This window comes from Urocitellus parryii, chromosome 3 (assembly GCF_045843805.1).
Source record: "Urocitellus parryii isolate mUroPar1 chromosome 3, mUroPar1.hap1, whole genome shotgun sequence".
Lineage (NCBI taxonomy): Eukaryota > Metazoa > Chordata > Mammalia > Rodentia > Sciuridae > Urocitellus > Urocitellus parryii.
The window spans coordinates 198,718,222-198,736,110 of record NC_135533.1 but is presented as its reverse complement, the minus strand read 5'-3'; the positions used below and the strand labels follow the sequence as shown (position 1 = coordinate 198,736,110).

At 42.7% G+C, this 17,889-nt stretch overlaps 1 protein-coding gene across 2 annotated transcripts; it reads right to left on the bottom strand.

Moving 5' to 3' along the window:
* Positions 1–10,131: 10,131 nt before the first annotated feature.
* Positions 10,132–17,285, bottom strand: Znf662 (zinc finger protein 662). Of its 2 annotated transcripts, XM_026408098.2 has the most exons (5): positions 17,044–17,285; positions 15,402–15,528; positions 14,639–14,755; positions 12,540–12,641; positions 10,132–11,857 (listed from the first exon to the last, which is right to left on the bottom strand). In XM_026408098.2, the coding sequence occupies exons 1-5, from the start codon at positions 17,116–17,118 to the stop codon at positions 10,827–10,829; spliced, it is 1,452 nt and encodes a 483-aa protein (XP_026263883.2). In that variant the 5' UTR covers positions 17,119–17,285; the 3' UTR covers positions 10,132–10,826. The 2 variants fall into 2 exon arrangements, with proteins under 2 accessions (XP_026263883.2, XP_026263884.2); XM_026408099.2 differs by lacking the exon at positions 12,540–12,641.
* Positions 17,286–17,889: the final 604 nt, after the last annotated feature.

Sequence of the window (17,889 nt, the reverse complement as noted above, 5' to 3'; positions counted from 1 at the left end):
AGCCGGGGAGCAGGAGAAGGGAGGGAGCTCCTGTGTTCTTCCTGGAACCAGATTCAGAGTTCAGAGGCACCTGGACCCTCACCTGGGTCCCGCTCATTGACCAACAGAGCACCGCAGAAAGGAGGAGGGCACAAGAAGAGGGGCCATTTATTCCATTGCACAGCAAGTTAGGGGGTGAGGCCCAAGTGGACTAATGTCCCCGTGATGGCCCTAGCCTCTTTTCTGCCCAAGCAGGTGTAACCCCTTGCACTGCTGTTTTCCCTCCTTCTGTGGATGCCTCCCATCAAGGCCTAGAAGAAGAATCAGAGGCCTGGCAAATCTGGACAGGAGTGAATTTATTAGGAAGGTATTGAGCAACATTGCCTGTCTCCCAGGACATCTTGGGCGTCTGGTCTGCTCAAAATAAAGAAACTTTGGAAAGGTTTGCTGAATGAGTGAACTAAAGTCGAGGATAGACTTAGCGACCTTATTATGTACCCAGAAGATGCTCAGGGTGTCAAAAATGCAGTGCTTTTTTGTCCTGTGCTGGAAGACCAAGAATAAAGGAGGAAGCAAGCAGCCTTGCATATAACTTTAAAAAAAAAAAAAAAAAAAAACCTGATTTAGATTTGCTTCCCAGTGAATGGCTTGCTTTTCCAGATGTCCTCACTTGCTTTGCTCCTCTAGTCACTATGATATCCCACACGGAGTTCAAAGCTTACAGCTCTCTCTTTCACTCATGCTCAATTGCTGTTCCCTAAAAACAACCACTCTGCCAAAAGGCCAGAGCCCAAGAGGAGCATCCACCCTCAGCCATACACGACTGAAGCCAACACTTCCCCAGGACCCAGTGGGCCTTTTGTGGGACCTGGGTCAACCCTTTCATGGTAATTTTGTCTCAAGTCCTCAGTGGTTGGCTTCTTATAGGAACTTCACTGATCACCTCCAAAAGACCTTTAAATATGGCAGAGCAGGAATTAGGATCTCACTCTCTTCTCATAATACAATATATGGTTGGGTAGGTAGAATGAGGAAAAGTCAAAAGAATCTATTCCAGAGTGGTTGGTATAATATGCATATAGAACAGCTATTTAATTTCAGCAAATGTTGTAATCTCTAATAGTAAGTTGATTGAGTTTGAAAATTGTTGAATTTGAAGTTTCCATTGTGATTGTGTAATAACTTATAAACATAAGGAATTTATCAAGTTTTAAGGGTACACGTATTTAAGTACATTTTTTACACATTTGAAAATTTCTAAAAAAAAAAAAAGAAAATTTCTTACACATCCAGTTGCTTTAAATATAACCTAAATGAGCATTTGTTTAGCCATTTAGAAACTTCCTGCTGTGCATAATCCATGAAAAATGCACCTAACATTTGTTAGTCATAGATAAGACAAACCCACCCTACAGCTATATAAGACCTCCAAAGCACTGCTGCCTTTCAGAGCTCATTGACCCCACCTTACTGCTGAGCAACATTGCCTAGACATGTAAACACTATCTCTCTTTATTTCCCCTCTCTCCCAAGAATTCCCTTGCTCTCCTTCTCTTCTGAGTGGTGGCCTCATAGTCTCTGCAAAGTTTCTGTAAGGAACATCCCCTTTTACACAATCCTGTGGAAGAGCTGCCTAATAAAACTTGTGCAACACTGCCATCTTATGGTCCTTGATTGCCCTTGAAATCTTCAAATTCTTCACTGCATTGAAACAACATGGATCTCTTGTGACACTTGGTTCCCTCATACCATTTATTTAAAGCTAGTTACATTACTCATGACATTGCATCGTCATGCCATCTATGAATATTTGCTTCCAATGACTATCTTAAAGTTTGTTAAAATGGCCACAAATACAAGGTTTACCCGGAATATGCAGGAAAATGTGAATGGTAAATTCTTTTTCTGGTCATGTTAAAATTACCATGACTGTTGTCCCATTATCAATGAATCACACTTTGTACAACTATGATTTCTCTTGAGTTGCAATAATCATTGCATTCTTAGAATATACCTTTTTAGTACTTCTCGAACCTTTTCCTTTCAAACCAACCACCAGCAGAGAAGATAAGCAATAGACCCATGGGTGGGGCAGTTCAATTCATCTGAGAAATATCCATCTCCCATCTAGCAGAGTTTAAGAATGACCCAGGACACCATAGCATCATTGCATCAATAAGAGGTTAAGAGATGACATCTATCAGTAAATTCTGCTGAAAGCCCCCAGAGGTGATAAGGTGAGGTCACGCCCAGGGAACCTCCTGATGTTGTTCAGAGACCATGGAGCAGGTAGAGTGAGTGTGCTAGATACCAAGAGTGAGGACTGCAGAAGAGAAGATTTTGCTATCACAACCATTGTCCTTGGGTGTTGTAGATGACAGAGAGCATTAAAGTAGGAATACAAGTGAGCAAGAGCTGACATAAGGGTTCCCACATGCAACTAAAACCTAAGGGTTGACAGTGGACCTTTAGCAATCCAGACCCCTGAATTCACACTGTGCCTGACATGAGTGAGAGTCACCCAAAATCATTGTTGGCACCTTTGTGGTGTCCTTCGGAATTCTTGGTCAACTTCCCACTGGAGAAAAGGTCACAAAGTGTCCCAGAGGGAAGAAATATGGAGAAGGGCCCACTTAAGTTACAGTCTGTTTTTGGAAGGCCCCTGCCCTATTTGACAGTACAATTAGGCTCAGCCACACCCAGGCAACTGTAGGTGACTTAAAAATATAGAGGAAGACCTCCAAAATTCAGAACCCCTTGAGGCACAGGTCCTGGGTCATACTGTTTTCAGCCTAGGTCTAAGTGTGATAGTGGGCATGCATTTAAGTGCTTAGACAGAGAGCTGAATAATCCTGACACGTAGGAACACTTAGAGTTAAAAATAGGGACAAGGGCTGGGGCTATAGCTCAGTTGGTAGAGTGCTTGCCTCGCATGCACAAGGCCCTGGGTTCAATCCCCAGCACCACAACAAAAGAGGTGAGGGGAATTGGAAGGAAAAAAAAAATCTCCCAGAAACAAAGAGGTAAAAACAAAAAAGGTAATAAAATTAGAGGGCAAGTCTAGGATGCCCAGAATAGTAGGGTTAAAAAAAAAAAAATAGGGACAAGACTGCATTCCTAGGACACAAGAATGGATTCTTCAGGGAGAAGGACTTAAAGTAAGTTGATCACCAACTGTAGGGCATAACTTGCTGCCCACTTCATGGTCTTGGGGCCACAGATGTGGCTGGGATGGCGCCTGGCGATCAGCCAGGAGGCGGTGCTGTGGGTGGTGATGGAAAAGGCGGACCACCTCCAGGATAGGTCCAGGACTCTTTTGCCCTCGTGGACAGTTCGTGCCTTCCCTTACGGACTATGGGATGGGTGTACACGTGAACTCGCTCCGCCCCTCTGACGTTTATCCTGATTGGCTCCTGTGCAGTATATAAACTGTGTGTACTTCCTCAATAAACAAGATCCTGCTTTGACTCTTCTCCCTGGAGTGTCTGCAAGGGAGGACTGGTTGTGGGCCGCTAGTCAATCTTTACCTTTCTTGGCTCGTCCTGGTTGGGGCGTGCTTTCCCCCGCTTCTCCCACTGGTGGGGGGGGGGCTGAAAACCCCCGACATCCAACAGCTAAGAATTTAATCAATAATGCCTATGTAATGAAGCCCCATTAAAACTAAAAGGTTCAGGGTCCAGAGAGCTTCTGGAATGCTGAGCATATAGAAGTACTTATCCAGGAATCTTCTCATCCTTATCCTTATACCTTGGCCTGTGCATCTCTTTCATCCAGCCATTTATCTATTTTGTAGTTTTGTTTTCTTGGGTTTTGGGAAATGGAACCCAGGGCTTTGTACATACTAAGCAAGTGCTCTACCTTTGAGCTATATCCCCAGTTTTTACTGTAGGCCTCTAACTTGCAATCCTCCTATCTCAGACTCAAATAGCTGGGAATTTTGTAATAACCTTTAAAATAAAGTGGTAAACATGTGTCCTTGACTTCCAAGATGTCCTTGCAAATTAATGAAACCTAACAAGAAAAACGTGAACTGATTCAGAGCCACTCGGCCAGAAGTATAGGTGATAACCCATTGTCATTAATGTCTGAAGTAGGAGGCAGTCATAAGGGACTACACCCTTAACCTGTGAGATCTGATTCTATTCCAGGCAGCATCCTCTGCATTGTGGTATATTTAGCATCATCTTTGACCTTTACCCAATAGATGCCAGAAGCAGGCCACCACCAATTGTGACAACAAAAAATGTCTGAAACATGCCTAATGTCCCTTTGATAGGGAAGCAAAATTACCTCCCATTGAGAACCACTGGCCTATACAAATACATCCACTCATTCTATGAAAGAGAAAGACTGATTGAGAATTTGAAAGAAAAAGAGGGTTGAAGTTAACCTAAGGGGGAGATGGAAGGGAGAGAGAACCAAATCATAGATTAAATAAATTAGTAATACAGTTTTGAATATGTACCTAAGAAATTTGGATTTTGTTTTACAAGTAACAGAAAACCATTAAAGGATTTTTAAAAAGAGAGTGATACAATTAGATTGCCGTTTTAAGAATGGCAATTCTTATACATATGGAGAAAGTAGCATCCTGGGAGTCAAGGGAAGACATTTTCAGGGTGTGTAAGTGATCAACAGAGAAAAAGACCATAGAGAAGGTGGAGCCAAAGAAGCCAGTTGTCCTAGTAACCTTAGCTTAGGGAGTTTAGTGGAAGTGGAAGTCAATCTCTATGGGTTAAGAAATGAGGGGTAGAAAAGAAATGGAGAAGAAGTATAGCTAACAACTAGTCCAAAAGACAACTCCACTTTGAGGGGCAGGAGGAGCATGTGGACCCAATGTAGGTGGAGTTAGCATCAAGGCTTTATGGACAGATGTATATGCTCTGCGTTGATTTTCAATGTCTATATTTACATCATCACTCATGCTTCCTTCCAGTATTTTGGTCACTTTTTTCAGAATGCCTTTCATTTTATGCATCCTGGCTTGTTTATTTTTAATCTCATTTACCATAAATTTCCAGCATGCACACCTCCCTCTTTTTCTCATGGCCCATTCATACAGATTGGCATGTTTTCAAAGGAACATCAGGTAGTCTGATCTGCCACACCTAGGGAAGATATTTCAGGGAGCTCAGCTCTATTTGTATGAAGATTTCTTCAGCCTCCTAGAAAAATAATAATGTATATTTGAGGCCTGGCAATTAGATTCCATGCATTCAGAATTAATAATTTCTCAAACAGAAGGAGGCAGAGCCAAAAACTATGTCAGTCTCCCAGGATACTCCTGATGGGCAGAAAACTCATTCCAAGATAAAAGAAACCTATAGAGGAGGACACTTCCCAAGACTCCACTTGCTTTCTAATTAACAAACTTACTTTCTGATTTCTTCTTACACAACAATTCTTTCTTTTTACTAGCAATAGAATTAAAATCCATTTGTTATATATCACCTGAAAACAAATGAATAAATTTTTACTAAATTTAGTGGGTACAATATGGTAAAAATCAGAAGGAACTGGGTCTCAAACTCCATTCATGCTGGATACTATAGTTCTGATTGGACTGGACATGCTGGAATGAGGGTGGGCTGAGAAATACCACTGCTCAACTCTAATGTGTGTATCACTTGAACCAGACACAGACAGCCTTTCTTTAGGGAAAAAAAAAAATATGAAGAAAAAATGATTAAAGCCAGTTTTTTTTCTTTTTGTTGCTAAAATAAGAAAGTAACTTTTCACTCTATAAAGCAACTTTCAACTCAACTACAGAGATGACTTTGAGCCTTATAGGCTCTGTCACGAGGTATGAACTCAGCAATAATAACTAAGTACTTAGTAGATCTCAACCTAACACCTTGTTATTCCACAATGATCTGACTTAACATAGAAGTGAATGTGGTTAAAAAAAATTACATAGAGCAAGTTAGGAAGATAGGAAGCTATGTACTAAAGAATCTGGGAATTAGTTTGTTTTCATCAAGTTTGGAAGAAATGTTATGGAGTGACTTAAAAGATCAGTTAGATGGTATTTATGAAATCAACTTTAGGACACAAAAGTCACCTTAGTCACTCAACCTCTGTGCAACTGAGATAAAAATAAGTAGCTTGTATTACTACTAAAATAAGGGAGGAAATGCAATAGTAAGGGGCTGTATGATAAAACAGAGCTTACAAATAAAAGTCTGTTACAAATGACAGAAAACTCAATCTAACTAGCTATTTATTTATTTATTCTTTACTTTTAGGTGGACACCATATCTTTATTTTACATTTATGTGGTGCTGAGGATCGAACCCAGTGCCTCGTGCATACTGGGTGAGCACTCTACCACTGAGCCACAACCCCAGCCCCTCAATCTATCTAGTTTAACAAAATATTTTTATCAGCTCATATAGCTAAAAAGTTTAGAAGTAGGTCTGCTTCAGGCCATGCTTGACCTAGTGGCTCAAATGATGTTGGCAAGGAACTAGTTTCCCCGTTTTGCCACTGTTCTCTTTGGCATTAGCTTTATCCACAGGCTCTACGAGGTATCATCTGGAAGTTTTAGATCTCCCCTTTTCATAGAAAAAAAAATAGTTCCTAGGGTCCCAGGCCTAACATTTTCTTACATGACACACAAGGGACAGAGAATATCTATTTTGGTAGCTTTCAAAGATGAAAAAGTCATTTTTCCAGAAGACTCAGTAAATATCTCATGCCACACTAGCTTTGTGGCCAAAGGGATGGGGAAGCTGACTTGACAAGCTAAACAGGGTTGTGACATGAAACTCATGAAACTGTGTGAGGATCCAAACCACCTAGCTGAGAACGGATACCTTCCCAAAGAATATTTGGGTTACTCTTGCCAGAAAGGAGTTGAACAGATGATAGAAAACAAGTTAGAGATGACAATTACAGAGTCCTAACTGAAAGCCTCAAAGGCAGATGCTCAGACTTGCAGACACGAATTTGCAACTGAGTTGCTTCTAACACAGGCAACTTTTAACTGGCTACAGCTTGCAATATAGCAGGGACTTATTCATTCCCCTAGGGAATTCTGGGTAGGTTAGCTACTTTTCAGTATTCAATTCCCTACATCCACATTTTCTAATCCTATGGTTTTTTTTAATTGAAGACAAAATTTTACCATAATCAATTTTCTGCTTTTAATATATTATTATTGTAACTTATCAGAAAATGTTAATTTCCACTGTTTATCTTTCTCCAAAATTTAGAAACTAAGTATTAATTTTTTTATCTTCTGATTTTTACATGTTTAGAAAGTGTCATTACAAATTACATCTTTCATGCTATGATTCCTATGTAGTCTATGATAGGAACTTAGGGCTTCTAAGTCCTGCCTATAGGCAGGCCTCTGGTAAGGAAAAAAACAGTTGGAACTCTCCTAGTAGGGGCCACCCATTTCCACCTGCATCTTCTTAATCCTTTAGAATACCTATCTTTTGCTGTATTTGGTACTTCTCGTGATGTTACTTATGAATCTTGCCACCCAACCACTCAACCTACAAACATTTCCATCTTTGAGAAATGGCATTCCTAGGATGGATCACCTTCCCTGATGCTCCTTGGTAGGTCCAAACTGTTCCTTCTCTTTCATGATTCTACTTCCTCAGGCTTCTGATGTGTAAACTCTCTTTCCAATTTTTAAGATACTGACCTCATCCAGCACATATTCATCATTCTGACTTTGGGAGCTTATGAATATTTAGGCTTTCAACCATCACCTTCTAGCAGCCCTTGTCCTTGTTTCAACCCTATTTCAACAGCTGCCTGTAGTGTTGTCAACACCTCAGGGCTGCCCTTTCTTAGCATGCCTTGCTGGTACCTCCCTCTATCCAGCTCCCTAAATACTGAATTGATATTCCATAGCTCTCTATCCTGGGGTCTTGGTACCTTGCTACATCTTGAAGGCAGAACTTTCTGCAATGATGAAAATCTTCTAAATCCATGCTACATAATAAGATGGCTATATATGGTATGCTTGAAAGGTGGCCACATATGATATGCTTGAAATGTGTCTAAAAGAACTGCATTTGAAATTTTAAATAGCCACATGTGGCTAGTGGCTTCTGTATTGGACAGTACAGCTCTAGATTTCATACATTTCTTCCCATCCTCTAGGGGGTTTTGTTCATTGCTTCCCATCCTTTATGTCTCCTGCTCATTTGATATCTCCCAAATAAACAGCTTTAATCATAGCTAACATGGTGTTCTAGCCCATAATATACAATGGCCAACTTGAACATCTCACCCATATCTCAAATGTGTTAATCCAAAATAAGGGTTATTGACTTCTCCCCTCCCAAGCCTATTCCTCTTCTAGTCTCATCCATTACAATCAATGGCTCACTCACTTTTTCAAATCAGAAAATTATCCCTGACCCCTCCTAGTCCATTACTTCTTGTATTGAATCCATCTGCACATTATGGCTTTATTTCCAAAATACATCCACCTACTTCTGTCTCCACTACCACCAGTCTCTCTGGGCCATCATCCTTTCCAACCTGGGCTACTACAGTTTCCAACATAATCTCTCCTTCCATTCTGGTCCTTTTACAAATCATTTCTATGTAGCAGAGTGGCCATCTTAAAGCATGACTCAAAATATCACTCTTCCGTTGGATGGCTTCTTTTCATTCAAAGAAAAACAATATTCTGGCCTAATTCCCTCCAAACCCAATTTGTGCCTTACACCTTTCATTGTTATACCATATCTAAAACTCTTGTGTGTGTGTGTGTGTGTGTGTGTGTGTGTGTGTGTGTGTGTGAGTGAATGGTAGTGTGTTTATTTGAACCCAGGGCCTTGCAAATGCAAAGCATATGCTCTATACTGAGCTATATATATCCCCAGCCTCTCTTTTGGTTTCTTGAACATACCAAGCTCCTCATACAGCAGGGAGTCTTCACAGCTGTTCCCTCTGCCTGCTGTTCTTCCTGTTCTTAAGAGGCTCTTTCTCACATTTCTTCCAAAATGATTTCTATGTAGAAAGTGCTGTCTCACATTCTTGGTTTTAATGTTACCTCTTAGGATAGGCCTTCACTGATCACCTATATTAAGTGGGCCCCTCCCATCAGTCCCTCTCAGTACCTTGCTCATTTTCTTCATCACATTAAGACTTTTAATAATTTTGTCTAATTATCCTGAAGGGGTACTCTCTCCCATTAGGTTAAATGTTCCAGGAAGGCAGGAACAGGTCTGACTTATTTAAAAAGCATCTGGCAGAGTGCTTTTCACACAAGTTGTTTCCCAAATAATATTTGCATACAACTTCCCACTGTTCACATCAGTCATTTCCATTTCTTGGTTCCATGTGGTACACAAGTTTTACTGCTTATTAGATGTTACCCAAGCTGGGCTACCCTGGAAAAAGTTCACTTTATTAAATGACATTAGGTTTCAGCAATCAGGAACTCTAAAGTTACCAATATTTATGATTTTTCAGGAAGCAGAAGTTTGATGCAGGCAGGCCCATGGTTTCTCTTCCTTGCTCCCCGGTCAACAAAACGGGATGCCTCAGCAACAGTGAAGCAAACTGCACCATCCACAAAAAGTGGTTCTACAGGTGAAGAGACTCGTGTTTCAAATCTGTTTGGATCAACATTCTCCGCTGAACAAGGCCTTTCATCCTCTCAACCTTTAAGTGGTTAGGGCCACTTTCTAATATCCTGCATCTTCACAGTACTGGCAGTTTGTATTCTCCTTCTAAAATGTTGAAATCAGACTCTTGATTTCAAAAGGAGTTAATTTTAGGCTTCCTTACTTTCCTGCATAGAATCTATGTATTCCTAGTATTTGTTTTCTCTGATTCTGGGCCTAGGAAGAATTTAATTCTGATACCAAGACATTGGGTTATACGGGAATTTTTCAACTGCTAACTGAAGGATGTTACCTAACAGAGCATTAACCACCACCAGAGTAACCACTATCTCCCACCCTTGGTGATGGCCCCATGACTTATTTTAGGATATGGACTATCATGGTGATGAGTAGGGGACAGGCTGGGAGATTTAGGATAATACAGCAGTAAAGGGTTTTAACTGTACATATTTTTATGAAAAAAAAAATCTTGACAGGGTTTACATTTTCCCAATCCTAGAGTGCTGTCTCATAACATAGGACAATGTGGTCTCTCAGCATTGCACAACATGAACCCCTCTCTGCTGCTTTCCCTAAGTTACCCTGATGACCTCCAGAAGGACCACAACTTCAGAGTAAGGGAAGGTCCTGAAGTTGGCAAATGTGACCCATATCAAATAAGGTTTTCTGTGAGAAAGACTTATGAAAAGCAATATTAAAATTTGCATATACAGAAAATCTCCAAAAAGATTCACAACCTATAAAAGTGATTGCTTCTGGGGAGAACTGGGAGACAGACATGACAAGAAAATTTACTTTTCACTGAGCACCCTTCAGAACTCCTTTTTAAAAAAAAAAAATCATGAGCATGCTCTATCTAGTATTTAAACAATAAGCTTAAAACTTGAGAAACAAAAGAAATGCAATATTGGTCTTCAAAGAGTTAATCAGATGGAGTCAAAACTAAGAGACATGATACTGTTTGAAAAACATGAGATAGCATATAATTAGATACTAACTTGGGTGGTACTGGTTACACATAGAAGAGGAAGAAAGGTCTGCTTAATTGAGTAGGTGCTCAATCAAGTGGTGCTTCATATAAATACAGCAGTACAGAGGATCTAGACTTACTAGAGTGGTATCTGTTCAAGGGAAGGGGCAAGATAATACTGGCTATTACGGTTATAGCAAATTGTGGAAGGGCATCTCATTTGTCTCTGGGGCTCCTGTAGCCTATAAATTATAAGCAAGGATCACCAATATGCATCTCTAATGTTCAAGAATGTGAGAGGTCCAACAGTTATAGGGTTTCTCTTTAGCATGGCGCCTTTGGTGCTTAATCAAGACAGAATTCTGACTGAAGGCCTTCCCACAGTCATTACACTTATAGGGTCTTTCCCCAGTATGGATCCTTTGATGTCGGATAAGGTGCGCCTTGCAAATGAAGCTTTTCCCACAGTCAGTACATTCATGAGGCTTCTCTCCAGTGTGGACCCTCTGATGCTGTGCAAGATCAGAGTTCCACATGAAGCCTTTTCCACAATCTTTGCATTCATAAGGCTTCTCCCCAGTGTGGATTCTCTGATGCCTAAGAAGAGCTGGGTTTCGAGTAAAGCTTTTCCCACACTCCTTACACGTGTATGGTTTCTCCCCAGTGTGGATTCGCAGATGTTGTATAAGACTTGTGTTCTGACTAAAGCCCTTCCCACATTCCTTACATTCAAAGGGTTTTTCTCCAGTATGTATTCTCTGATGTCTAATCAGATTTGACTTCCAAACAAAGGCTTTGGCACATTCTTGACATTCATAGGGTTTCACCCCACTGTGAATTCTTTGATGTGCAATGCAATGAGATCTAAAACTAAAAGCCTTTCCACATTCCTTACATCCATAGACCTTGTCTCCATTATGAGTTCTTTGATGTTGACCAAAGTCTTCATTTTGATCAAAACATTTGCCACATTCTTCACATATGTAGAATATCTGCTCATTTAGAATTTTCTGATGCATCCTGAGGTAGTTACTAACATCAGTATTCTCTGAAACCTCTTCTACTGAGACCATCTCATCCTTGACAATCACTTCTACAATGTCATTTGTAGTGTTTTCCAAATTTCTCCTACTGGAGTAGCTAGGCCATCTCCTTAACCTGCTTTTCTCCTCTTCACAGGTTTTTCCAAAGGACAACTCCTGGGAGCCATACCACCGGGATCCACTTGATGGCACCATGAGGTCCTGTGCCTCCTCAAAAACTTCCTCTTTCAGAATAAAATCTTCTTTCTCACTATTCAACATGTTCTCTGAAAGAAGAAATCAGAGCTGCAAATATCATTACCTATAATAATGACAAAGGTCACTAAGTCATATAAATATATTCCTGTCTCTCCAAGGTCACCCCTTGTCTCAATGACCCCATCTTAGCCAAAAAATGACAAAAATAGGTCTAACACATGGAAAGCAACCAAAAATAAAAGGTGGACACTAGATAGATTCCTCAGGGACTGTAATTCCACAAAACCAAGCTAAGCCCTAAAACCCCAACCCATGACTACTTAATTAATTGAGCTTATCCTATTAAAATGTGGAAGCTCTGGGCTTCAGTTTCCTCTTAATAAATTGGTTGATATGAAAATTTTGGAAGGTCATTTATTTAGAACATGAATGGCAAAATGGGTTTTTTTTGTGGGGGGTGGGTATTGGGGATTGAACTCAGGGGCATTCAAGAACTGAGCCACTTCCTCAGCCCTATTTTCTATTTTATTTAGATTCAGGTCTCACTGAGTTGCTTAGTGCCTCACTTTTGCTGGGGCTGGCTTTGAAATAAAGATACTCCTGCTTCAACCTCCTGAGCTGCTGGGATTACAGGCATGCACCACTGTGCTCAGCCAAAATGGGCTTTAAAAAGAAAAAAAAGGAAAAAAAAAGAAAAGACAGAGGAAACTCTATGACTGAAAGAAAAATGCTCATTTCTTTCTCTCTTACCAGTATAAATTAGGCCTGGACTCTCTACTGGTAGTTTCAAGTTCAGTGGCTCTTCCAGCTGCTCAAGATGGGAGATCCCAGCAGGCTTTAGAAATGGATATCCTGCCAGGGGCAAGGTACAAATAAGACTGGCTCAGTTGGAGGAGTGTGACCCATTAGGAATGGAGCAGAAATGGAAGTGGTGAGGGAAGAATTAAGGTAGGTGGAAAGATAGATAACACAAATGACCAGCAATGCAAGGGAGATAGGAATATAACGCATAGAAAACAGTGGTATAGGGAAGTTGCAATTCCATCCCTTCCCAATGATATGAAAGCATATCACTCATTGTAAAATGTCAAGAAGAAATAGAAAAGACCAGGTCCTCTTCTATAGGTTGTAAAAAGTTCACATACAAAAGAATCAGGATAGGATAGAGTTCAGAAGAGCTGTTCCTAAGGACTTTCTGTCTAGGCAGGATATTCTAGGAAACCATAGTCTCTTGGTTTCCTTTCTTCTTCTCCATCTAATACCATTTATTCCACAAAGGATCAATGATGGGTCTGTCTGTGACATCCATAAGAAATAATATCACCGCCTCACTAAGCCATTTCTAGAAGTCACTTCTTAGTCTGTGACAGATATCTCAAAGTTCACTCTAGCAATTTTACTTCAGGCTTAACTAACATCTGTCACTGTGTAGTTCTCTCCATAACTGCCTAAGCAACAGGTCAGTTCTACACCTTCAAACGACAATCTTATATATGGCTGAAGCCAAAGACTCTGTGTCCCCTGAGATCATCTTCTCTAAGGTGAAAGTGGACTGAGTGAAGACAGATCTACTCCAAGGAAGTCTGCTTCAGGTCAGGGAGTTAGAGTTTTGCTCAAGGAATAACTTAGCTGTTGATTTTTTAACTAAGGCAAAGAGGATAAATTCGCATAGGTGGAGAGGAAAGGAAGCACTGAGATCCTGAGAAAATGCAGGAGACATTGATTACTCCCTCTGCATTCATTCTACACCTCACCATTGTGGAGTAGCTACAACAGGCATGGGGAGTGATCCCAACTTCAGCTCCTAGACTAGGCTCTGCAATGGTCTAAGCCAAGCATTCACCATGGAAAACTGGTACAGGGATCAGCAATTCAGCCCAGTCAATCAGTGTACATTATTTCCCTGGTCAAGTGACTGATTAAGGGCTGGCTTATGACTTAAGAAGGTCCATTAGAGCAATACTTGAAACTTTTAAATTTCTCTGGATAAAGCCTAAGGAAGATCTGTCCTATTTTCTTTCCCTAGGTAGGAAGAAGCAGAGTCCTGGTTACATCTACCAATCACCTTACAACCACAAGAGAAGCCCAGACTGTAGGCAAAACCAAATACATGGAGACAGAGCAGAAACTGTTAAAGTGTACCTGCAGCTCACAACAGTCCTCCCAGTTTCATAAAACAATAAATTCCTCTTTATTATTTAAGCCAGTTTTAATGGGGTTTAATACTTGCAATCAAAAGTATCCTGATATAAAAAAGGACTGCCAGAACCAGAACATGGAGGTTGCAAGCACAGTTCAAGTCTCACTGAGCTGTCGAAGAGCTCTGTGGGGGAAGATGGAAGTTTTCCAGAAAGGCAACAGGGAGACACAGTTCTCACTAGGAGAGCAGGAGAACAAGCTCTTTCTAGGAAAACAAGAAAGATTTGTTTGGGGCAAAAGTAATACCGGGGCTTTCCCTATCAGCAATCCCTGAAGAATAAGAACTATTTGGCTGAGGGTTATTAAGATTCTGTGCTCTTTAATGATAAAGAAGGCCTTCATGTCCCAAAGGGCAGCCAGAATCTTTTGCTGGAAGTCTCTAAGCAGGTCAGGAAAGTAGAAACAGGAGTAATCAGGAAAGTCAGGGAATACATAAATGGTGGTTATGATAATAGCAGAGATGAGGAAGAGGCAAAGAGTTGAATAAAGATGGCTCAGAGGAGCTAGAATGAATAAAACAAGAACTCAAAGAAAACCATGAGAATAGGAGTAAAAAGGAAATCCAACTAGTATCTATGGCACTAGGTTAAAAGAACACATATCCATTACATTTTTAAAAGACATGATGACTAGCATATGTCCTCACTCACCTGAGGAGATGGCCCTTGGACCCTCTCCATCCAGAGCTCCCCAAGGAGCTGAGCACCAGGGTGCTTCCCCTCGCTCCAGCTGGGAAATCAGAGTCGGTTTGGGAAATGGAAATGCCGCTTGAGGGGAAGGAAATGGGACAGGCAGGTGAGTGGGGTGACACAGAGCAATCCCAGGGCTCCTCCCAGGCCTGTGTCTTCAGGGGCAGAAGGGGAAAAAAAGGGAAAATAACCAGGAAGAACAAGGAAAGGAAGTCCAGGGAAAATAGCAGGAGACCCAGGGGAGAGGGATCAGGAAGCTTTTTATATATTTTTTATTCTTACAAAGATTCAGAAGTTGACAGAGTACATAAGAGGTGCTCAATGACAGTCTCAGTCAGGAAATGCCTGATTCCACTGATTAAGGAACTGAATCTTCTTATCTTCTCCCTTTTAGAGCAATCAAGTTTAGACATCTACATGAAGATGTTTGCCACTGGGCAGGATCTCCCTACAGGGGGAACCAAAGACTCAGTGGGGCGCTCAGTGGGGCACTCAATGGGGGTGAGACATTGGGCAGCACTAACTGCTCAGCAAGGGAATCCTGTGCAAGGCCCAAACTGATCCCAGGATTTCCCATTTCCCAGCAACTGCTCAGGTTGGGTCATTAAGAATCTAGGATCCTGAAGCTACCACTGATCTGGGTATTATTAAACTCCTGAGCCTTTAAGAAGGAGTCAGGAAACTCTAAAGGACAGAGGCAGAGCCAAAGGGAAGAGATCCTTACCCAGAGAAGCCACAGTCCCATAATTCTCCAGCATCACATCTCTGTACAGGGCCCTCTGAGCAGGGGCCAGCCCTGTCCATTCATTCTCAGAGAAGTAGACGGCCACATCTTCAAAGGTCACTGACTCCTGAAACAACATGTGTTTAAGTGTCCTAGGTCAATCCCAGGCTCAGGCTTGCAGTAATGACAGACAGGATACCAAGAGGTACTGGCAGGGATATCAGCTGTGTTTATGAATTCTGAACATCTATGGAAATGCTCAGATTTTTGCCCCCTACTTACAAACATATAAGAGATCAGCCATCAATTTTCTCATTTCTCTTCATCTTTATTTCAGTAATAGAAACATCCTTCTTTTTCATGAATCTCTGCCAAAGTTTTCTTTCCAAAACCACCCTCTGTGGTCTAGATCCCATCCTTTCTCCACAAGGGGTCCTCTTTCAAAGTTCACCACCCCTTGGTAACAACTGTATTTTACTGAGCTGTGCCAAGTTCAGTATATTTTCACATATTACTCAATATCTCACTGTCTGTGGAGAAGGGTACAAATCCATTTTACAGAAGAGGGCACTGAGGCTCAGAGAGATTAATTTCCTCCAAAACTACAGAGCTGAAACAGAACCCAGGTCTGTGTGACTCTCTGACTCTTGTATACTGTGTCAGACTGCCTTCTAATGTCACCACCCCTGCTGTGTAGGACCCTTCCTCTTTTTCCCTCCTGGCCACCAAAATGCCTCTGACCCACCCAGGTTACTCTGGGATAAATTCTAATCTGTGGCCTTATTCCCTGAATTCCCCCACCCCTATTAACTCTATAAAACGTCCCACCCCACTCTCTTCCCCAAGTGCCTATCTCCTACAGATCTGTATCTGTAGGAGCCTCTGCATCTTCTTTTTTCTCTCATCCTCTTCCTCAGGAAACACCAACAGTGCTAACCTACAGCCATCAAGACTTCTTATAATTCCATTCACTACCTCACTCAGCATCTGTCTTTATATTACGGAGGAGCAATTTCTGCTCCATTCTACTGCCGTCCTTGTCCCACAAAGTCCCCACAGTGATTTATTAAGCACCACGGGCTCAAAGGCTTTGGCGGCTCCCCTCTGCCTACCTAATAAAAGTTCCAATTCCTGGGCACCACGAGAATTCCTTCACTATTCAGAGAGCTAGTTTACCTGCACCATCCCTTTCTCTCTCACCATTCGGTTGGAAAACCAAACTCTCCTCTCCATGGCTGTGCCCTGGCACCTGCAACTTCCCCAGCCTGAACAAGTGCTCCCTCCTGTACCTGTCAATTCCGGTTTATCCATAACCCAGCTCAAACATAACCAGCTCTATTAAAAAAAAAAAAAAAAACAGGCTCATTGAATTTGGACCAGTTCTGTCCTTCGCCTTCGCCCACACTGACACTGATCAGAGAACAGCGCTCCAGCGCTCGACTCCCGCCTGCGCGGAGCATGCCTGCTTCCCCTCCTGGGTGGGCCGTGGAGAGTGCCCAGTGCTCTGGTCCTTGCCAGTCCCTCGAGGCCCGCCCTCAGGGCTACACCTCATTCCCAGGCCGCCTCCCTCCCCCTCCCCGCCTCCGATCTGCGCCTGGAGCCCTGCAGCACCGAGCCTGCAGGAGCGCCCGCCCGCACTCACCGGGCGCGCCCGTCCCGACAACAGCTCGAGGACCCGGCGGAGGCGCGCTCCGCTCTCCAGGGCCGCGGCCGCCATGGCCCGGTGGCCCCCCGGGTAGGCGAGCGCAGGGGCCAGTGGCCCGACGCAACACCCTAGTCCTGGGAGCCGCCGGATGAGAGCCGGGTCCTCGTCCCGCCAGCCAGCTCTGGACAGCCGCGGTCAGCGCCCCGGACCCCAACAGCTGGAGGCCGAAGCCGCGCGCCTCGCCGCTACGGCTTCTCTAGGACGGCGGAGGCGCGGCGTCTCTGTGGTTCTCCTTCCCGCCCTGGGCGGGAGGAGAGAGTGATCGGGTCTCCCCAGACACCAGCAGCCCCGCTGCACCGTGGGGCGCTGGGGGGAAGCAGTTGGCGAAGCAGGCCTCTCTGGGAATCCTTTCCCGTGTTCCTGATCGCCCCTTCCTCTCCACCTCGCTGCATTGTGATGCTGCAAGGAGGTAGCATGTTGACTGCAACCTTCGTCTACCTGCCTCCGTTTACTAATTTCTCCCTTATCTAAGAGCTGATTATGTCCCAGGATTTTTTCATCCTTGTGACTCTAACGTCACCCAATTGAAGCCAGAATTAGACAGGCAGTCAGTGTAGATAAGTAAGTCAGGTTGGATCAAGGTGGTCAATTTTGAGTGAGTCTTGGAAAGTTGGAGACTGTCCCCTGAGGGGTTGAAATGTTAATTGCTTCAGATTCCTTTCTGCCCTTATCAAGAACCTGTCCCTGCTCCAACCTGTTGCCAAAGTAACCAGTCCCCCTACTGGGAGCTATAAGGTTGTTTATGTGTCCTTGGCTACTCCATCCTGCCCTTCCCTCTTCAGC